This window comes from Fusarium mangiferae (genome assembly GCF_900044065.1).
Source record: "Fusarium mangiferae strain MRC7560 genome assembly, contig: FMAN_scaffold012, whole genome shotgun sequence".
In the NCBI taxonomy this organism is placed as follows: domain Eukaryota; kingdom Fungi; phylum Ascomycota; class Sordariomycetes; order Hypocreales; family Nectriaceae; genus Fusarium; species Fusarium mangiferae.
The window spans coordinates 780,075-801,410 of record NW_024573932.1 but is presented as its reverse complement, the minus strand read 5'-3'; the positions used below and the strand labels follow the sequence as shown (position 1 = coordinate 801,410).

The 21,336-nt window shown below is 49.6% G+C and overlaps 10 protein-coding genes across 10 annotated transcripts; 6 read left to right on the top strand and 4 right to left on the bottom strand.

The window, feature by feature from the left end:
* Positions 1-15: 15 nt before the first annotated feature.
* Positions 16-564, bottom strand: FMAN_08021 (uncharacterized protein; the record flags this gene model as incomplete). The annotated part of the gene is made up of 3 exons (XM_041821443.1): positions 16-168; positions 220-299; positions 354-564. 3 exons carry the CDS (start codon positions 562-564, stop codon positions 16-18), a joined length of 444 nt encoding a protein of 147 aa, XP_041687223.1.
* A 501-nt stretch (positions 565-1,065) lies between these two features.
* On the bottom strand, positions 1,066-1,584 carry FMAN_08020 (putative histone 3; the record flags this gene model as incomplete). The annotated part of the gene is made up of 3 exons (XM_041821442.1): positions 1,066-1,281; positions 1,338-1,462; positions 1,524-1,584. The coding sequence occupies 3 exons, from the start codon at positions 1,582-1,584 to the stop codon at positions 1,066-1,068; spliced, it is 402 nt and encodes a 133-aa protein (XP_041687222.1).
* Positions 1,585-2,292: 708 nt separating this feature from the next.
* On the top strand, positions 2,293-3,101 carry FMAN_08019 (uncharacterized protein; the record flags this gene model as incomplete). Its single annotated transcript, XM_041821441.1, has 2 exons — positions 2,293-2,457; positions 2,547-3,101. The coding sequence occupies 2 exons, from the start codon at positions 2,293-2,295 to the stop codon at positions 3,099-3,101; spliced, it is 720 nt and encodes a 239-aa protein (XP_041687221.1).
* Positions 3,102-3,815: 714 nt separating this feature from the next.
* Positions 3,816-4,447, top strand: FMAN_08018 (uncharacterized protein; the record flags this gene model as incomplete). Its single annotated transcript, XM_041821440.1, has 3 exons — positions 3,816-3,845; positions 3,896-4,267; positions 4,319-4,447. The coding sequence occupies 3 exons, from the start codon at positions 3,816-3,818 to the stop codon at positions 4,445-4,447; spliced, it is 531 nt and encodes a 176-aa protein (XP_041687220.1).
* Positions 4,448-5,543: 1,096 nt separating this feature from the next.
* FMAN_08017 (related to ketoreductases) lies at positions 5,544-6,681 on the top strand (the record flags this gene model as incomplete). Its single annotated transcript, XM_041821439.1, has 2 exons — positions 5,544-5,666; positions 5,740-6,681. The coding sequence occupies 2 exons, from the start codon at positions 5,544-5,546 to the stop codon at positions 6,679-6,681; spliced, it is 1,065 nt and encodes a 354-aa protein (XP_041687219.1).
* A 653-nt stretch (positions 6,682-7,334) lies between these two features.
* On the top strand, positions 7,335-8,665 carry FMAN_08016 (putative Golgi GDP-mannose transporter; the record flags this gene model as incomplete). Its single annotated transcript, XM_041821438.1, has 4 exons — positions 7,335-7,592; positions 7,655-7,745; positions 7,798-8,178; positions 8,229-8,665. 4 exons carry the CDS (start codon positions 7,335-7,337, stop codon positions 8,663-8,665), a joined length of 1,167 nt encoding a protein of 388 aa, XP_041687218.1.
* Positions 8,666-9,505: 840 nt separating this feature from the next.
* On the top strand, positions 9,506-11,412 carry FMAN_08015 (putative membrane-bound O-acyltransferase domain-containing protein 5; the record flags this gene model as incomplete). The annotated part of the gene is made up of 5 exons (XM_041821437.1): positions 9,506-9,527; positions 9,595-9,639; positions 9,706-9,805; positions 9,864-10,882; positions 10,946-11,412. The coding sequence occupies 5 exons, from the start codon at positions 9,506-9,508 to the stop codon at positions 11,410-11,412; spliced, it is 1,653 nt and encodes a 550-aa protein (XP_041687217.1).
* A 789-nt stretch (positions 11,413-12,201) lies between these two features.
* Positions 12,202-14,860, bottom strand: FMAN_08014 (uncharacterized protein; the record flags this gene model as incomplete). Its single annotated transcript, XM_041821436.1, has 3 exons — positions 12,202-12,455; positions 12,505-12,929; positions 12,984-14,860. The coding sequence occupies 3 exons, from the start codon at positions 14,858-14,860 to the stop codon at positions 12,202-12,204; spliced, it is 2,556 nt and encodes an 851-aa protein (XP_041687216.1).
* Positions 14,861-18,522: 3,662 nt separating this feature from the next.
* On the top strand, positions 18,523-19,678 carry FMAN_08013 (uncharacterized protein; the record flags this gene model as incomplete). The annotated part of the gene is made up of 3 exons (XM_041821435.1): positions 18,523-18,576; positions 18,674-19,054; positions 19,199-19,678. The coding sequence occupies 3 exons, from the start codon at positions 18,523-18,525 to the stop codon at positions 19,676-19,678; spliced, it is 915 nt and encodes a 304-aa protein (XP_041687215.1).
* A 303-nt stretch (positions 19,679-19,981) lies between these two features.
* Positions 19,982-21,303, bottom strand: FMAN_08012 (putative maintaining mitochondrial morphology protein mmm1; the record flags this gene model as incomplete). The annotated part of the gene is made up of 2 exons (XM_041821433.1): positions 19,982-21,200; positions 21,266-21,303. 2 exons carry the CDS (start codon positions 21,301-21,303, stop codon positions 19,982-19,984), a joined length of 1,257 nt encoding a protein of 418 aa, XP_041687214.1.
* Between the last annotated feature and the right edge of the window lie 33 nt (positions 21,304-21,336).

Sequence of the window (21,336 nt, the reverse complement as noted above, 5' to 3'; positions counted from 1 at the left end):
CCGGCCTGAGCAATACTATAGACGTACGAAGGTAGCTAGGATGAATGTTACAAGAAACGACGCAGTGAATAATGGCCGTTCCTTGCTCTTGTTCCATACCGAGCTCTTCTTCAAGAGCTTCTCGATACCAAGAGTCCGAGGAATATCCAAACCCCAGCGAGACGCGACCTGAATATGTGAGACGACACTGGGTGAGCCTATTGGTAGAGGGTGACTTACATGGATGGAAAAGGCAATTAATCCAGTTAGAAGTGCAAGGGTGCGGGAAAAGAGGGCTACTACAACACCAATTCCAAATCCTGAAGACAGACTGTGAGCTTAAATTCGCATGACAAAAGGTGAGGATGACCAACCAGCAACACTTCCACTAGAAAGCTGACGAACCGTATCAGGGGAAACATCCAGAGGACGTCGGCGCGAAGGAGGCCCTGTAGCAAGTGTCGGGGCATCACAACGGATGACGGGTCGAGTTGCAATGAAAGCTCCTACGCAAGTCGCGGGGGCAATGCCTCGGCTCATGGCCCGCAAGGCTACTCGAGAATTGAAGGCTCGATACATGTTCATGAGGATAGCTCGTTTTGAGAACAATAGAGCCAATTGGTGATATGTAGCTGGGAAAGGAAAGTTTCAAGTGTAGGTCGAGAGCTAGAGGGAGCTCGAGTCTGAATTGCTTATTACGTCAGTGACAGTCTAACAGTCATGAGCTCTCAGCCAATGACTGCTCAGCGTGAGGAGAACGAAGAATATCCAGCTCCCCTGAACATGACACGAAGAGCTGGTGGTACCTCGGTAACAAATTTGAATTTGATAATTTATTGACCGCAAATATTACATTTACAGAAAAGGGCTCCCTTTGCCAGCTTCGGGTATCGAAGCCGATGAGATCCTCAAAGTAGTAGGTAAGAAGAAAGCAAAGTAAATCAGCCAACACAGAAGGCCAGCAGGTATATCTCGAAGCGCCCCGACGCCATCCATAATCCCAAAACCAAAGTCTCGTGAGTTCCCATGCAGATCCTAGACTCTTTTTGATTTGTTTTTCACATTTTGTTTCCGTAATCCCCTTCTCTAACCCAGCCCACCCCAGATACCGCGTATCCTCCTTGCTAGTTGAATATCCTTCTGCATGATTGTGACACGCTTGGCGTGAATTGCGCATAGGTTGGTATCTTCGAACAGATGCACCATGTAAGCTTCAGCAGCTTCTTGTAGTGCCATGATGGCTTGGCTCTGCCAGCGCAAGCCTTCGTCTCGTGGGCGCATTGTCAAAGCGATTTCTCGAACCTGTTGACCTAGTGTTAGTTTCCAACTGAGCGAATCCAAGGCGCCGAGGAACTGACAAGGCGCGCAAATGGGAGCTTTCGGAGGAGCAGTTTCGTGCCACTTTGGTAATGTCGAATTTCGCGAAGAGCGACTGTGCCAGGACGGTATCTACGCTTTGCGCGAACGGGAACGGGATCGCCAGCTAATGACATTGTAAGTAAGAAAAGCTACTAGGACAAGTGTGAGTTTCTGTGAATTCATACCTTGAACGTCACTCGGCCGCGACTTGCCCGCGCCGGAAGCTTTAGATTTCCTGGGAGGCATTGAAAGGAGCGTGAAGAAAGTACAAAGAGTGTGTTGTGGGTTTGCGAGAAGAGCTTTACAGCAAAGGCAGTAACACGCGGAAAGGAAGTGAAGCAAATGTCTTGCACAAAACGCTCGAGTTCGATCAATGCTATTCTCGTTAAAAGGAGGCTGTAGGAGAGAAGCGAGAGTGTTGGTGGTGGAATCGCAAGGTGGGAAGGACCACCGCGAGTACAGGGAGCGTGTGAGCGAGCGCGCCTTCCCCCAGCCCCGCGATTTTATTTAATTGATTTCCAGCCACTCTGTCGCGAAACTGATGCACGGCCACATCTGGCATGACGGGAGCTGGGCCAAGCGAGGTACGTATTCCCGGACGGAATGGTGGGGGTCCTGGGCACACCTAGGTAAGTTACCTGTACTCCGTACCCGTCAGTCTCTCAACGTGGCTCGTCCTATTCCGTCATCTTTCAGTTCAACAACAAAACTTTACATGCTTGAGCTTTTACAGCATCTGACGCCTTGCTCTCAACAAGAGTCTTTGGTGTTGCCTGATACCTAAACTCGATCTCCGCTCCTTCCCGTTCATAAAATAAACCCATTACTCGACTACCTAGGTACCTTGTTCATATCCGATCATCGCTCACTTGGCTGTTCCCACTCAGCATCACCGAAAGGAAGATATTCCATTCAACATAACACTGCGCAAAGTTCTCATCGATGGATCAAGTCATGGATGGAGGCCGACTGCCTCTTGAACAATGGTTCTGGGAGATGCCAACATGCACTCGTTGGTGGACAACCGCTACAATTCTGACTAGTGCCCTGGTTCAATGCCAGATGGTCACTCCTTTCCAACTATTCTACAGCTTTCGCGCGGTATTTGTGAAATCACAGGTTCGTATTCTTCCTAACCATTTGTTTGCTTGATTTTATGACAAATGGTTGAAATGCGAACGCTTATGCTGACATTGCATCTCCTACAGTATTGGCGACTATTGACGACGTTTCTCTACTTTGGCCCCTTCTCGCTCGATCTCCTCTTCCATGTCTACTTCCTTCAACGTTATGCGCGTCTGCTAGAGGAGTCATCGGGTCGATCGCCTGCTCATTTCTCGTGGCTACTACTTTATTCAATGGCCTCCTTGATCGCTCTCTCGCCCCTTGTTTCCATGCCATTTCTCGGCCACCCGCTTTCCTCGACGCTGGTCTACATATGGTCCCGACGTAACCCAGAGACTAGACTGAGCTTCCTTGGCTTGCTTGTGTTTACCGCCCCTTATTTGCCCTGGGTATTGATGGGTTTCAGCCTTGTACTGCACGGCACTGTTCCCAAGGATGAGATCATGGGTGTCGTTATTGGACATGTTTGGTATTTCTTTTCTGACGTTTACCCTCCTCTGCACAATGGCTCTCGCCCCCTCGACCCTCCTAACTGGTGGAGGCGTCTGTTTGAGGCTCGACCTCGAGTTGATGCGGGTGATAGTACAAACGACATCATGGTTGCCGGGGCCCGAGAAGCTGCGCCCCGAGAGCTTTGAAGGGTCAAGTGCAGAGAAGGATACCCCTTTCAGCAAAGAACGATAGAGCCATTATGCTCAATATTTGCTATGAATTGGCGTTCAGGATTGGTATGTTTCGGAAGCATGGCACTGGACAGATGTATTGCCGATAGCGTTGATTTACTATGGCGTTGTCAGATTGGAATGAACAATAGCCTTTGAACATTTGGTAAAACTGGTGGTTATTTGTGATACATAAGGTAAAGTAGGTTAAGTACCTAGGCATCATGATGCTGTCTCATGATATGGTTGATAGTAAATTTGTATCAGTGCAAGAAAGCGCTAAGGTAGTGCCGTTCGTCCACTGTAGTTCGGGTGGACACCAAATAAGACACAAGTCCTACACAACCTCTGGGTTGATTTACGAGCTGGTCCATTGAGGGCCCGGCCTTTGAAGGCGTGTGCTTGTGATGTCAGCGCAGCCAGGGACCTTTACCTTTTGCGTTTTGGTGTAGCGCTGACGCGCTGACGTCGCTAGCCTTCGCCGGACATTCCATGGTTGACCCCACCATGGAACCATTGGGACGCTGTAAAATGTAGGTAGGTAGGTACATAAACAGCTTGGGGCCCCGGCCATTTCAAAGCTTCAAAAAGAGCTTCCACCTGCTGACACTTTTGATCTTGCAATACCATTCCTACAGTACTTTTCTGTTTCCCGGATAATCTCTATATTCGTCGGATCAACTAACAACTATGCGAGCTTACTTCTATGATGGCCTTCCCGTGAGTATAACCTCTTTTTGCTGCACGATCCAACTAACAAAAAATTACAGGGCGACCAGCGCCTCCCTCATAACTCGGGCATGCCCGTCAGTGTTGACGATCTCATGAACATCGGTGTCTACTACTACCACCTCCCTGAGCTCGAGTCGGTCGATAACCTTGCCAAGGAGCGTGGCTACAAGAACCGCGACGAGATCACTGTCTCTCCCCAAGCCATGGGTGACATTTACGAAACCAAGGTCAAGTCCTTCTTCGCCGAGCACTTGCACGAGGACGAGGAGATTCGATACATTCGTGGTGGCCGTGGATACTTTGATGTCCGAAGCAAGGATGACGACTGGGTGCGCGTGTTGCTCGAGAAGGATGACCTTCTTATCCTACCTCCAGGCATTTACCACCGCTTCACTACTGATGAGAGCAACGTAAGTAAACAGAAGTACTCTGCTGCAAACCAAAAAGGCTGACGATCACAGTATGTTCATGCCATGAGACTGTTCAAGGAGGACCCCAAGTGGACGCCTCTGAACCGAGGCCCCGATGTCGACAAGAACGAGCACCGACAGGAATATGTGAAGCAGTTCCTGGGTGAGCCCAACCAGTAAGAGGCCCACGTGGGAGTCAAGCCAGTATTTGATAGTAGTGGAGGGTGCTAAGTACCAGGAGACCGACCGAATTACCAGTCCAACTGAAGAACCGTCAAACATGAACGGCGCCGCTTGAAGCTGTGATGGAAAAGCACAGGGTTGACGTGATCTGGGAGCTATTTTACGTCATTTTGCATGGTCTGTCTGTTGCAGACCACAAACATACGACTTGTGAGCGGTTTTGTGAGATCTGAACCGAAAACAACTCAGTCGCAAATTGGTGACAGTCCAAGCAAGTCGATTGCCAATCGTTCAGATATGGTATCTTATTACGATCTATTTCTTGAGGGGATGAGTTAGCGGGAGTTTGGAGAAACCCGGTTCCATATAGCATACAAATATATCATATCTATTCATCGTTGTTCCAAACTGAAGTTTTCACTGAAATGCTGGTGAGCTCCTACAACATTTGCAGTGCATATCTCTTCTATGTGAGGGTCCCAAACTTTTTACGAGTGAGCGCATCATACGGTCAGCAAAGAATACCACTCATAGCATTGGCTCCAGCGTATTTCATGGATAGTTGCGGGGCGTGTAAGTGGGAGTATCTTGCAGTGGTAGTTAGAGCATGCGGCAAAGGCGCAGCTCCTTAAGATCTAGTTGTGCCTCGGCGAATCAAACCTTGAGCTGTCTTGTTGGACTCAAGTCTGAGGCATCTAGAATATTCTCAAGATGCTTTGAGCGACCTGGACCAGGCAAGCTTTAATGCTGTGAAAGCAAGCATGAACGGGACATCCAGGGCATAACATGCATAGATTCATTCCCTGAGAGCATAATCTACAATTCAAGATAAAGACTGTTGCTCTTCTCAGATACTTCTGATGATGCTTTATTCTCAGTCAGATTGGAGGCATTGTGATTGCCTACTAACTAATGATTAGCACTGATACGTACAGTTTTGGACCCCGCCAGAGCATAACACGAGACCCTGGAGTTTTATGGTTTGCAGCTTTCAAAGTAAACCTTCTCTTCAATTCAGCCAAAAACAACAACAACAAACTTGAATAACGGGAATCTGCATCTCAATTGGGGATACCAAGACTCAACGCACACGATGGACACCAGAACCGAAGTCTCGGATGTTACTGAGGCATCGTCGAGGCCGCGAATAGCGCAGCTTCCTGCGAGCTGTGATCCTCCACAGCCCAACACCCCAGTGAAGCAGTTAGTCTGGGTGGTATGATTCATCTCCTGCACAGCACAGCGCTCTTTGATTCGTTCGATATGCTCACCGTTGGATACACATACAGATCTTTGGAGGTACGGGTCAGATGGGGCACTCCCTTGTCAAATGTGCACTTTCACATGGAGATTTGGTAACGTCGGTTGGTCGCGTATTCGAGACAAGTCTTAAAGACATGGAGAATATCCATGAGAACTGTCTCGGCGCCTTGTGCGACGTCCGCGCTCGCGAATCTGTGAACCGTGTCATCGAGCGTACGCTCCAGCGCTTTGGCCGTATCGATATTGTCGTCAATTGTTCTGGCTACGGTGTCATAGGCGCCTGCGAGGACCAGGATGAGCATGACATACGTAACCAGTTCGAGACCAACTTCATGGGCACGCTTCACATCATTCACGCTACGCTGCCGTATTTCCGCAGGCAGAATGCAGGCCGCTATCTCATCTTCAGCTCAACGTCTGGCGCTTTGGGCGTCCCTGGCCTGGGCCCTTACTGCGCGACCAAATATGCAGTGGAGGGCTTAATTGAGGCCATGCTCTATGAGACGGATGCGTTCAACATCAAAGCTACACTCATCGAGCCAGGCCATGTAAGACCCGAAGAACCAGAGATGCAAGATACGTCGCTTCCAACGTCATGGGGTCATTTTCTTGTGAAGCCACCTAGCGAGACATACGGGCATCCAACATCGCCAGCCCTACATGCACGAAGAATTGTTCAGTGGCTCGGCGACAAGTATCGACCCACGAGCGCTATCAAGTGCGCTGAGCTCGTATGGCAACTCGGACACTGCTCGTACCCGCCGCTACGATTATTATTGGGAAGCTATGCAATTGAGAGCATTCGCGACCGCATGCGGTCTGTGACGGAAGAGTTGGAGGATTGGAAGCACCTCAACTTTCCAGCTGGACCAGACGATGACAGAGAAGCTGGAGAAGAGACAGCAGCAGCAGCAGCAGCAGCTGCTGCTGCTCCTGAAGCCAATGAGGCTGCTGCTTCTGCTTCCTGATATTTGAAATGAACATTGTCGTTAGTTATGGGTGTTGTGCTAAGGCACTTCTGAGGCGCAGGCGCAATTGGATTTCTCGTACCGGGTGGAGTGACTATTAAACGCTAATTCTATGATACAGTACAACACAAATTCTTTTACGAGCTTACTACCCATTATTTCTGGACTCTGAAAGGAGATGCCGTGTGATCGAGACGGATCTGGACCGAAAAAAGGCTGAATATTCTACTCTCTTACTTTCTCTTACTCTCCAAGTCACATACCATTCAACACCATAAAGTTTACCCCTGTCCTTCTGGATGACTCAGCAGGAACGCGCCCCAAATCCAAGTCAAGTTCCATTTGCTCCACGTCTCCCTTTGAGCCCCTCGACCCTGTGGCTCATACCTCGTACTTTCTTTTACAGGGCTCTTTAGTTTAAGGGAGAAAAGACTCCAACGGGGGTTAAAGGGCTGAACACTTTGTCCAACGCGCTGTCATTTCCTTTTCTTACACGACCTGCGACCACCATAGCACCCAACGTTAGACGAACTGATCAAACAGCGTCTCGTTTCGATTCTCGATAGCGAAACCCGGTACTTCCGTCGCATCCCAGTGCTGATCTCGACGTTTTACTCCCACGATCGTTTCGTTTCGTTTCGTCCGCTGCCATAATGACCGACAAGAAGAACGAGGACTATGTCGTCCAGATGGGCACTGACAACTATGATAAGAATGAGAAGCCTTCTTTCCAGGCGCGATCACCGCCTCCCGCAGCGTATGGCTCAAGTCCAGTCAGTGGCCTTGAGCAGTTGGAAAAGAGCCCGCCCTTGTCTATCTTGGCGTATTGTTTGTCGTCAATCAGTATGACCGTTGTCAACAAGTATGTTGTGTCGGGTAGTTTCTGGAACCTCAACTTCTTCTACTTGACTGTCCAGGCAAGGAAATCTCCATGACAAGGCATTGTACCCGTTTTTGACATTGGACCGTGTAGGCTGTCGTGTGTATTGGCGCAATCACTCTGTGCAAGCAACTGGGCTTGATCAAGGTTCTTGCTCCTTTCGACTCCGATCGAGCAAGAAAGTGTACGTTATTGAGGCTCAAGTTGTGACCTTCTAATAGCTAACACGACAAAAGGGTTCCCCATCTCTCTTCTCCTCGTCGGCATGATTTACACCAGTACAAAGTCGCTTCAGTTCCTCTCGGTCCCTGTTTATACGATCTTCAAGAACTTGACCATTATTGTCATCGCATACGGCGAGGTCCTTTGGTTCGGCGGCAGTGTTACACCTCTGGCCCTGCTCTCTTTCGGTCTCATGGTGCTGAGCTCGATCGTCGCAGCTTGGGCAGACATCCAGAGTGCCATCAACGGTGACTTTGGTACTGCCGACTCGGCTGCTGCTGTCTCTACACTCAACGCTGGTTATGCCTGGATGGGAATGAACGTTTTCTGCAGTGCTGCCTACGTGCTGGGCATGCGCAAGGTCATCAAGAAGATGAACTTTAAGGACTGGGATAGTAAGTCATGCACTGTCGGTGTGAATGTCTCTGTTGCTAACATTGTGTAGCCATGTACTACAACAACCTCCTCACGATCCCTGTTCTAGTTGTCTGCTCGCTTCTTACAGAGGACTGGTCCGCCTACAATTTCTCTCGCAACTTCCCCGACGATACCCGTAACAAGATCATTATCGGCATGATCTACTCTGGCCTTGCAGCTATCTTTATCTCATACTGCTCTGCTTGGTGCATCCGCGTCACCTCCTCGACAACATATTCTATGGTTGGAGCCCTCAACAAGCTTCCTATTGCAATTAGCGGCCTGGTCTTTTTCTCAGCCCCAGTCACTTTCGGCAGTGTGTCTGCCATCTTCCTCGGCTTCATTAGCGGTCTGGTCTATGCCTGGTCCCGTGTACGACAATCGATGTCCTCTGGAGGATCATTGCCTACGGTGCGGCCTACGATGAGCGCGAGCGCCAAGAGCAACCGCGATGCCAACTCTTAGATGATACGATGCAAGGCGCAACTTTAGAAGTTAGGCTATTGTGCACGGCGTTGATGATGTGGATAAACATGGCTCCTGCGAATCAAGGGATAAAAAGGCCCCGGGTGATTTATAGAACAGAACCCGGGATAGGGTTTTTTTTGGGTGTGTATATTATTGTAATGAGCACGACGGTGACTTATTTTCTAGTGAGAATAAACAAAGGAGTTTCGGACAGGGTCATCATTCGCTGAATGCATTCTTCTTTTGAGTCCGAATCCTGCAATTGACTGAGCTCTGTCATGATGGACGCGTTGGTGATTAGGCCAGTTGACGGGCAATTTTCCACAACTTGAGGCGCTTAGAGACGATACTGCCCTATACCAAAGCTCTACATAAGCACGCTTCCGCCTCATTGGCACATAGTACTTATAAAGTCCGAGGCTCATGATCAGCCTCAAGGTCATGTCCAGTTTTGAAGATCGACACGTGAAGTGCCCCACGTGGGTCCCTAGGACGTCACTCTGTAAGGTAGGTAGGTGCTAAGTTTAGGTACCTACCTACTACCATGGAATGTCCAAGCTTTTTTTGCTTCTTCTCCAAAAATGTTGGGGGGATCTTGTCTTCCACTCTATTCTAGATAAAGCAAGGGATGGAAATGACGTCCTTCACCTATTGATCAATCAACCCAAAAGAGCTGTCTCTTCCGGCCTCTCTCCCGCCATGATATAGCTGAGGCCGACGCACAATTCCTATTATCTCCCTTTTATTTCCTCTTGGATTGTATAGCCTATCGAGTTTGGAAGCACTTGGACTCTACAGGTATTGATTGTGTGCTGAGCTACCTCAACCGCTAGCAAGATGCTGTACTTTCTGCATAGGCGTAAGTTTCAAGCTGCATTCTTCGTGTAACGGTAACTCTGTTTTTCTAACTATTTTTGCTTGTATAGCTTTTGTGGCCTTAGCAGACACTGTTGGTGCTGCCCCAGACGATCGTGGGTTACTCCCCCTGCCCTAGAGCTTCCTCAAGCTCAATTGACCTCTACCTAACACGACCTCAGTCAAACTCGTCACCTCGTTCCTGATATCATTCCCCCTCGCCGCTCTCCTCAAGCGAATCCCCGACTCCAGACCAGATCTCAAGAACCTCTTTGCCATTAGGTACAACACCAACATCTCAACCCATCCATGTTCAGTCGCACTAACATGTTCAACCAAGCGTATCAATCTTCTACCTCGTCGGCCTCTTTGACCTATGGGATGGTGTCCGAACCCTCTTCATCAGCGCAGGAGGAACATACTGCATCGCCAAGTTCCTTCGAACGAGTCCCTACATGCCATGGATTGGCTTCGCTTTCGTCATGGGCCACATGTCCCTAAGTCACATCGCTCGTCAAGCCGCCGACGACCCAACAAAGGCTGATGTCACAGGCGCCCAGATGGTGCTTCTCATGAAGCTGAGTGCATTCTGCTGGAACGTTGCTGACGGCCAACTCCCTGAGGAGTATCTGTCTGATTTCCAGAAGAGGAATATGCTCAAGGAGCTGCCTCCCATTCTCGACTATGCTGGCTGGGTCCTCTTCTTCCCTGCGCTCTTCGCCGGCCCGTCTTTCGACTTCACCGACTATCGTAAATGGCTTGACACAACCATGTTTGACGCACCCAATGTCGATCCAGCAAAGAAGCCCCCTGTGAGAAAGAAGCGAAAGATTCCTCGAAGTGGTGGTCCCGCAGCTTGGAAGGCAGCGAGTGGCCTCTTCCTTATTGGGATGTTCATGGCTCTAGGTGGTTCATACTATCCTAGCCTGCTCACTTCTGATATTTATGTCAAGTATGGTTTCCTTCGCCGTGTCTGGATCATGCACATGGTTAGCTTCACTGCACGACTCAAATACTATGGTGTCTGGTACCTTACAGAGGGATCTTGCATCCTCGCTGGCATGGGCTACAACGGTGTTGATCCTGTTACGGGCAAGGTCTTCTGGAACCGATTGCAGAACATTGATCCCTGGGCTGTTGAGACTGCGCAGAATCCCCGAGGATATCTTGGAGGCTGGAACATCAACACGAGCAACTGGTTGAGGAACTACGTCTATCTGCGTGTCACGCCTAGAGGCAAGAAGCCTGGTTTTCGTGCTAGTCTCATGACCTTTGGCACAAGTGCTCTTTGGCATGGCTTCTATCCCGGATACTACCTTAGCTTTGTCCTTGCAAGCTTCATTCAGACAGCTGCAAAGCGTGAGTCTATCTTAAAGGCTGATTACGCCGAAACGTATATACGATACTGATAATAGTTTCTAGATTACCGCCGTCATGTTCGCCCATTCTTCCTAGAACCCATCACTGGTAACCCCTCGCCCAAGAAGAAGTACTACGATTTCGTATCTTACCTCGCCACACAACTCACCTTCACCTTTGCCACAGCACCTTTCCTAGTCCTCACACTTCAGGGCTCGCTACTAGCCTGGTCCCGCGTCTACTTCTACGCTGTCATCTGGACCTTTTTGTCACTCGTTTTCTTCTCTTCCCCCGGAAAGGCCGCCCTGAAGCAGCAGCTCGAGAAGCGTCAGGGCCGAGCTAGCGCTAAGTTGGTGCGCTCAATCTCAACGGACAGTCTAACGGGCAAGGAGCCCATTTTGGGTATTTCCAAGGATATCGAGGGTGACTTCAACGAGGCTGTGGAAGAAATCAAGGCCGAGATGGAGATGAGACAGCGGAAGGTCAAGGCGGAGATTGAAGCGCATAAGGCGAAGGCCAAGACAGGCTAATTAAGACTTCATGTGCTGCGGGTCTGTCATTAACCATAGCGGCGTACTCATCACGGAGAGCTCTAGTCTCAAACGTGAAAGACGCATCCGGTGTTATGATGGTGTGTTTCAGGTGTCTGGAGACAAAGAGTTTAGAGCTGATTCTCTGTCATGTACGGAGTAATGGCAAATTCATTGGCAAAATTATACAATATCTTTAGCAGATTATACATCAGTTCATTAATCTATCTAAGTCTGGGATAATCTGTAGTGGTTTGCAGGCCCAGTTTATGTCCCTTAATCTGATTAATTACATGGTATCGTGAAGTGAGTGTCTATGCTGACGGCCTTTTTTCCTCGTCTCAGCATTGCTGCCAAATCCAAACATAGTTGTACAAGTGTATATATCATCCACAATTCCTGATTATACAAAGGTCCATTCCAGGCTTTCAGGCCAAACTTGCAAGACGTTCGAGAGAACAGTAGAGCGTGTAGTTGCATGAGAAGCCCTGGAGGAAAAGAAAGTCGTACGTCGTCGAAATATTGAGACAGAAAAGTGTAAAGGCAAAACATCGTGTCTCGTTGAAAAAGGTACGCTCGGAAAGAAGAAATCGTTGGTCGTTGAAGGTCTTTTTGACAAGGTGCATAAAGATCGTGAGTTTTGCAAAGTTCAAATTGGTTCGAGCAAAAATGGAAAGAATTCGTAATGCGTCGTAAATTGATGAGATGACGTCAAGTTCCATGATAGGTTTCGGAATCAGGACTGTGCTTCTGATCCAGGGTCATCATCATTTTTTTTGGTAAGTGGTATCAATGTCCCCAACGTTGTTTAACACCGACCACGATGAGCGCGATGATGGCGCCGAGGATGAGTAAACCGATGAGGGACATTCCTCGGTTGACCTTCCTCCACCAGATTGCGCTTGTGAAAACGGCATCCTCTTCGCCGCTTGCCCGAGCTGAGGCTTCGTTGCGTTTGCCCAGCTCAGATGTACTGTTGTTCCGTTCAATATCTTCTGTCTGGTTATTCCGTTGAATAGGAATGAGTGCGGCAAACATCCAGGCTGTAACTCCGTTAGAACCGAGTCTCGATGCTCAATTTCAGGGACTTACCTAATGGGAAAACAAATCCCACTACAAACATAGTGACCTGAGCGTTGCGTCGGCCAGTCAGTTCGCTGCGTGCTTCCCATTGCGAGGCGGGAGGTTGCCAAATGCTTTGTGAAACAGGACGTCGGTCTCGAGCCAGGTGAGGTGACCATATGCTAGAGGTTTGCTTCTTGATGTTACGCACGACAGCAAGGACGGGGTGAGCTGGAGCTGCGCTGATGTCCATGGAGCCTGTATTTGAATGCTGGGGAGGTAAGCCTTCACGAGGCCGGCGTCGAGGGTTGCGGATGTTGGGAGCATTGGCATCCTGACTCGGGGATCGGCTGAGCTGACCGTCGGGAGGCTGACTCTGGCTGTATTCAGAGTACATGGACTCCATAGAGGGTTGGGCAGCCAGCCATTTTCGCTCGCCACTGCCATAGTAGACCCTGCAATCAATCAATTAGACAACAATCTCAGGCCGATTTGATTTGCTTACTCACCTAGCCCAGGCAGGAACAGCAGCATTAAAGCTGGCAGTCGATCGCAGACTCCGATCAGAAGAATAACTTGACAAAAACCTCCCCATTCGCGACCGAGACGAGGGATGATGGTAGACTTCCAAATCAGCCAGACCATCGCCATCCTCGTCGTGGTCGCGAACTAGTCGAATAGTACCGGTTGCTGGATCGCGAGGCATGCTTCGCGCGAAGGTCGCTGCAGGAGCTTCGAGTGAATTGCTCCTTGAGTGGGACGGGGTTTCGACATGCTCCTCAAGACCGAAAAGTGAGGATGCCATACTTAGCACATGCTTGCTGTGACTGCTTCCAACCCCACTACCACGTCGACCTGGGACGGAAGAGAGTGAGAGGGCTCGAGACGCAGGCTCACTGCCTCCTTCGCTTTCTGACATCACTGTTGACAACTGTCCACTCCATTGATGAGGGCGTGCTTGAGGTCGGTTCTGAAGGTCTAGCCAAGATGGACCAGCGTGTTGCAAAATTGTCGGGGGTCCAACGAAAAGGGCCCTAGTAGCCTCTTGGGTGAAGATGGTCGATAACGAGGTAATTGATGCAGATCGGGATCGTAAAGTTTCACGAGAGCGGGATTTGGCCAGAGCAAAGCTGTCTGAGGATCTCCTTTTCCTTGGCTGCAATGGGGGAACAATCAAGCTTTCTTGCGAAAATTCAGGTCTCACGCGGTTCCTAACAGCGACGACAGAGGAAGAAGCTGAGTGGCCACCGTATGTTACGACATTAACGTTGCTGTCCTCGGTTTGTGGACGAGTGCTGATATGCAAAGAAGCCTCAGCTGAGGAAGGATCCCCGAGTAGCTCAATATTGGAATGGATCGATGAGGGTGGCAGACTATTTAGGTCTGCTACATTCATGGGAGAGCTGAATCCGTATGTTTTGACATTCGTTCTCTCAGAGAATGTTGATCTGGTTTGTTCGGATAACGAAGATTGAAAGGATGTCTTTTGAGTGAGCCACTGAGAAGAAGGACCAGCCTCATGATCAGGCAGATCAACCTCTGGCAGCGTGGGCAGAGGCAACTCGGGTGGAGCGTCTTGAGTCTGCGGCTGTTTTTGCTTCACGTCAGGTGTTTTAGGTACTTTACGGAGACCCCCAAACAAACGATAGTTCCATGGAGATGAGTTTGAGTTGTCCGGGGTCGACGGATCTCGAGGCCGAGGTGAAATAACTGGAGAACTGGCGTTTCGTTCCGTGAGAGGAGTCATAGGCGAGGCTGGACGGCTCTGGCGATCGTCACTGTATGTACCCATTGATCCTCGACCATAAGATGTGTTACCGGTGGTGAAAGATGGGGGGAGAGACCAGAGAGATTCGACCCTTGACGACATAGAAGCATCTTGAGGAAGTATGGAGAAGGTCTTATCGGCGTGAACATTAATGACCCTTTTGCGAGAAGGAGGTCTTGGTGAAGTTGAGGGTTCCCGGGAAGGTGGGCGTGAAGCATAAGAAGTATGATCATCACCATCGGTATCATAATGGGGCAACCAGGGTGCAGGGTTTTGGTCAAATTCGGAGGATGGATATCGAGTAGGGCGCTTTAATGGCGATGGAGAAAGCACTGTACTTCGAGTCCGGGCCCGCTGCAGGGATGGTGATGGAGTTTCAAACTGAGAGTCGGAGGAATGTGTCGGGGAACCATGTGTCTGAGCAAGCTCTGAATCGGTCTCGGTACTCGCATCAGCGTAAGTAATTGTCTTTGATGTGACAGTACCATCTGAGGCAACCCGTGGAGGGCTGTAAGGGACGACCCGAATTCCGAGACGGTTATTCTGAGAGTTGTTCTGAGAGTTACTACGCTCATGTAATGCCTTGCGCGGCAGAGAGCTCGACGGTGAGACCGACATGCTCTATGCACAAGGCGATAATGACTGTGATTTCCAGGACATCAGGAGACCAAGAATAACTTCCAAAGAAAAACGACTGCCCTCGAAATTGACAATGCAATGCAATTGAGTCAAGATCTCGATCTTGAGTAATATCGGGCTGTCGAAGTCGAGCTCAGTCGGGGCCGGAGGTGGGTCAATGAACTCGGAGGTCGTCACAAGGGCCACGGCCGGGGGACTCGGACAATGGCAAAGATATTAAAAACCACCAAAATAAAAGCGACGATATTATCGAAGCGTCCAATGTTCCAAGGAATAGGATCAAGCAGAGACCAAGCAATTCAATGCGAAACGAGCCGGGGTAGATCGAGTTGTCGCGCGGTGGATCGTTGGTGTTTCGGCCGTGGGAGGAAAAAAGGCTCGTTCGATATAGCAATTGAAGGATTAATTACCAAAATTGGAAGGAACCAAAAGATGAAGAGCAAGACAAGAACAACGATTAACGATTAACGACTAATGAGTCCAGATAAAGAGTGTGTTGAATATCAAAGGCTTGAATGAGTGACTGGCCAGTGGCCGATTATAGCGAGTGTATGTAGTTTGGTTGGAAAAGCACGAAACGAGAGGCGGAAAGAGAAAGACAAGATCATGGGGAAGGGACGGCGGGTAAGTTAGCTAAAAGGGAAGCAACGGTCCCTCCACATGCGACCAACGGCGGCAGGAGCAGCGGCCTACGTGCCTGCTTCCTGCTAAACCGACTTGACCTGGAGGCTGCCCTGAACCTTGGAAGGTGGACAAGCTGTACTGTGGGTATTCCAGCTTCTCGTTCTGCTGGTCTTACAGTAGCAACAGTACTACCTTGTCCAAGACACAGCCTAACTCTCGTGGTAATAATGACTAACGAGTCCAGGACCAGACGAACGACGAGGGTATGGAACGACCCGAGCACACAGACCTCACAGACTCTCACCCTTACAGAGGCTCTTGACACAAGCAATTGGCATTGGATCATTGACGTGTACTGGGCAAAACCACATCAGCCAGTGGTTACAAGCGCCATTCTGCAACTAGCGGCCTTGGGATATTACCTTCGCTGCAGCAGGGTTGCCCCTGCAGACGGGGCGCGGCGACGATGGGACCGTTGGAGGACAGGGGCTGTCAGTCAAGCTAGGAGACCTGAGGGAGATAGGGGCGCTCTGACTGACGCTGAGGACTTGGAAAAAAAAAAAAGAAGAACAGGGCATCGAACGACACCGCAACTTTGACGAAGCAAGGTTGAGTGAGTACCTATGTACAGAGGTTTTCACAACTTGAGCATAATTCAAGCAAGAGAGAAAAGGACGAACCATATCTGTGAGGATAAAAGGAGCAATCTCGAGGCTTGTCTTCAGGACCTATTCTGAGCTCTGATTTGTCCTCCTCAACACACCTTCAACTTTTAGAACTGCACTTGGGGTTGTGCCGTTGTGGATCGGATCTGTGAACTGGAACTGGTTGGACTGCACTATCGACGCTATTGCGGGGAGCCTCTTCCTGTGTGCCCAATTGGCAATAGCTCCGGCTGTGTTGTATCGTAAGATACCAATGGTATCTGTCTTGCTGCAAGACAGGACTTGGATACCTTGAGCAAGCTCTTGGGCAACAGGGAAACTTTGTACCTCGACACAAGATGCCAAAAGCAACTCTTCAAGGGGTCTCCTAAACTTACGATGAATCTACATCAAGCTTTCTGTCGTTTAGGATCAGTATCTTCCACTGCGGAAGAGACATGGCCTGGAGAAATTACTGGACCACCTCTGCCAGGTGGCAGGCCATCAGTGGTGTTGATCCTGGATATGATGAAGCACGTACTCCGTACAGATTCTATATGAGACGACTGGGAATCGATGGACGGGTTCGGCTCTCATCAGCCATTCAATCCGATAAAATTCTGGAGGAATCAAGCGTGCAGCCTGAAAACCGCAGTTACTCAAGTACAGCTGTCCTTGAAGGTCACTATTCCGGCCGCCTATGATGTTTTCTTTCAGGCGCTTGTTTACCTACAGTGTTCCACTTGCTCTGAGCTGGCAAGATACATCCCTCGTCTAACAAGCTGAGTGTATGTCGGTGTACCTTCATCTGGATCAGAGCTCTGTCTTTGCGCCAGTTCCAGTTTACCAGCAGAGAAACAGCGCTTCTCGAAACCAAGACCTGCAGAAAGGTCAAAAACATGCAAGTTCTCTCCACTTGGTCGCCTTGAGGTCTACGGAACTCTTTGACTCGTGCGTTTCGGACAGCGAAAGCCATTCCTCAAAGACAGTCGGTAGTATAACCGGACATCCTTTTAAGCTTTGAGCTGTTGGCGCGCGCAATCTCACATGTGCCTTTTCAACGTGTCAAACTCGCGTTGTCTGCTTATTAAATCGCGTGCATGTATGTTATCTTTAGCATTCGGCTTACATGGGCTTCTTGAGCCGCTTCGATCTGTTCCGGGACAAGGGGTTGAAGCCACTGGCTCCTGAAGTTTCGGAGGGTCGCATGAGGTTGCTCTTCCGAACAACTGCAGTCAACTTTCGAGATACTCATCATTTTCACCTTCTCTTATCGTCCAAGGAGAACAAAAGTTGAGACTGCCAACGTTACCATGGTCACACCCTGACCCCTTCTGCGATAGCGAAAGCAGGTTCATCTCCTTTTCCATGTGCCTCTGCAATGTCACCAGCTCACTCGTAGTCGGTACGGGTAGATGTTAGCTCTGATCATCACGTCTTTCAGACGATCATCCGTTCTTGGGGATCCAACCAGAGCCATCACCGCCTCTCCTCTGTTTTTGGCACCCAAGTCCCGCTGCACCTAGCTAATGCAGGTACCGTTGCTCATTGGGGGTCCTCTTGATTCATGACATTGCCCTGCAAACAAAAGGGATACTGGAGTGTCTACCCAGAGCGTGGCTGAGCATGGGAAAAAGTCAAGTTTAACTGGCCGAGATATTCAAGACTTTGATGTATTCTAGTCATGCACGAGTGTCGATGAATATTTTGTATTTTCACAACAAATAACATTGCTCTACGGTGTAGCATTTTAGTCTGTTCGTTGAAGCTAGTTTTGACCCTGCATTCGTGTCTTGTTCTCAGGTTATGAGATGTTTTATACCATCTCCACATCATTTCGCTTCGTTCAATAACTCTTGTGCCGTGCAGCTCACCGCATGTAATAGTGCATGCGACCCATGAAGCGATATGCAGGGTAGAATGAAGACGAGCAAGGCCTTGTGGAGGAGAAGTGCCCAGCACAATTTTTCTGTTTTTGTGATGTTGCTCAGTGCCCAAGCCAACCAGTAAAAGAAACAGCTATTCTTGGATTGTTACTGAGTAAGCGAAACTGAAGACGCAACCAACAAGGACAAACAATGGTTTTGAACAATAGGAGTTACCCAGTTTGTGGCTGGTGAGGGCTTCATTTTTTCGGCTTTTATTTCCTTAAGCAGCAGAGCAGTCTTACTTGGTTAACTCCTCGAATGACTTCTTTCTTTCTCTGACAAGAGCCGCCATCTTGCTCTGCCCCATGGAACATTCCCGCAAGTGTCTTTTTAGCTCAATCTCTTTGAGCCTCATTGACTTCCTCGCCTCTTCACCCTTGCGAGTGAGAAGATTCGCATTCATATCCTTTTTCAAACTCGAACCATCGATTCTGACATAGTTGCCATGTCTATCTTGAGCTCTGCGGGGTTCGCACCGCCTCAAGCCGTAGCCTTGCTGGTGAGCCTCGCCTCACATCACATCACAACCTCCATAAAACTCATACTCAGCCTCGTGTCATGAGTTCATCGAAATGTGCTAACATACGTATCCAAAGGTCGTCTATTGTCTCGTCTACGTCATCCCTCTCTACTTCTCAGCCGCGACAAGGCCTTCGCCCACTCGCTCTAGAGATGCTCCTGAGGCTATCCGCGCGCGCATCTTTGTCGTCTCACTCTCAACGGCAGCATGCTCCCTCGTGACGCTGTACCTGCTCTCATCTCACGGCGCAATTGCCGTTGAGAAGCCCTTGCATTTCATGGGCTACTGGCCACCAGGGTTCGTCGATGCTGTGCGTGCGCTTTGGCTCACGGCCCTGCTGTTTGCAGGCCCCTTGTATGAGTCTCTCGTCATCGATGGCGCGGCTCATCAATGGCTTCGTCTTCAGCCTCTGAGGCATCTGTGGACTGACTGGCCAACCTGGAGAAACATGGTAGCGGTACGTTTATCCTGAAACTGTTTGATCTCGCTGTCGATTCCTTCATATTCCCCCTTGTCAATCTCTTATCCCCACCTTTATCTCGTCTTGAGCCTCCTCGTCATCTCACCGCTCCGCAATCCATGTTGACTAATTGTTCTGAAGGGTCCTATTACCGAAGAATGCTTGTTCCGCTCCGCTGGTGTCCCACTGCTTCTCCGTTCTGGAGCCAGCCTGGCCGGCACTATCTTCATGTCGCCGCTCATCTTCGGCCTGGCTCACCTTCATCACTTTTATGAGTTCCGTGTCACTCACCCACGGACTCCTCTCCCTGTGGCTATCGCACGGTCATTGCTCCAGCTTTCGTACACGTCCTTGTTCGGAGCATATGCCACTTTCTTATTTCTAAGAACTGGTAGCTTGCTGGCCGTTGTGCTCGTGCACACCTTTTGCAACTGCATGGGCCTCCCACGTCTTTGGGGCCAGCTTGATCCTCACTGGCTACCAGAGGGTGATCCGTCCGTAGCCTCGTCTAGAAAGATGTGGACTGTGGTTTATTACGTACTTTTGGTGGGCGGCTTAGTTACTTGGTGGCAGAATTTGTACTCGTTGACCGAGACATCAATGGCGCTGGCCAAGTTCTAAGATTATCTAATTCATGCATTTCGCAATCGAATTGTTGAATATCGGATTACCAAATGAGATGGTCACTCACAGACCACGCTCCGGCCCCATATGAAATGTCAAGCTAAATGACCTACATGAGCACTGGGGCTAACAGTAGCCTCATTGTCTGTGCATGGAAACAGTAGTCAGGTGAAGGAATAGCCAACAGAATTAGATCGTCATCTGGTCTACTAAAGTCCGGGAGAACCGAAAGTTGTTTCAGGATGGAATGAGTAGAGCTTTTATTTCGTTTACAAAGCCTGACTATACGTAGGGATCTAATTATGAGGCCGCGACCTGGAAATCAGGCAGTGACCCTGGCATCGAGAAGTCATCGCTGTCATTGCTTCTCGTCCCTCGTCGATGCCGAACCGTCCCTCCGGCTCCTCTGTCTCTAATCTCAGCGTCGCCTCCTCGCCCACGTACCTCTTCTCGGTGATCCCGGCCAGCATCATTACCCCGTGATCGACCGATAGATTCGCTTCTCTCGGTTGAAGCATCCTCGGGACCTCTTGTGTTCTTCTTTCTCGGCCAGAGACTTGGAAGGGCAATTTCCTGGAATCGAGGCTCAACAGCTCGCTCATCAAACCAACGGTGAAGGCGAGCTTCGACAAGTTGGGCAATCTTGGGTACGTTGTGCAGTTTGGAGCGACTGCCGAGAAGGCTCCGAATCTCAAAATCCAGTCTGTAGTCGTCCAGGAAATTGAAGATCATCCTCGTGGGTGTCGATTGAGAGGGGTTGCTGGGAATGAAGGAGATGGAAAGGGTGCCACTGAATCTGATCACAGAAACAGCGAGTTCCACGGGTAGAACCGCAGATAGCTTCTTTGGATAGTTAAGGATAAGTTTTGTCCTCACGGCCAGAGTAAGCATGTCGCTCAGATCGACGTCCATACGCGCCTGGAGACGTAAGCCATCTCTCGCTGCCGTTGCCGGATCGAACTTCTTTCCAGGAGCAAGGCTCACTCCATCTTCATCGACAGGGATAATACGGCAATTGCTCAGGATCGGGAAGTCTTCTCCCAGACTCAACTCGGTAACCCGAATCTCGTCAATGAAATCCGGCCTTGAATCTCCATTCAATGCCTTAGTAAGTGAATCAAGAATGGCATCGTCATGCTGAGCATCACTTCGAAACTGAGCAATCGTTTGCGCAATAAGAACATTGAACCAATCGAGACTTTCAGGCTGGTGGCTGTCGACATTGTAGTACGCCTTACTCAGGATCGATCCAATGGTGAGTGTTGGAGGGTTCCTGAGGACAGTGGACTTCTTACGGCTAAGAGATCTGTCTTGAGATCTATCTCCACGGTTTGCCGGGCTCCTGACACTTAGTAATGAGCGCTTGTGAGCAAGAGTTCTTGACCGTCTCTCGGTTGCTCGTAGCGAAGCTGTGACGTCTGCTGAAGGAGGATCGCCGAAGATGAAGAATTTGATGAATGCGGCCAATACCAGAACCACGGAGAGCTGTCCGACTATGAGGCCTTGCGTAAAGGATAGACTATCAGAGCATCAGTCAGCTTTGGTAAGGACTTCTCATGATGCAGGGTTCTTTGATTCACTTACGTCGGCTCTATCAGCCGGGGACAAGTATCTGCTTCCATGGCAGCAGAATTAGGTGTTAGATGCTACTCAAA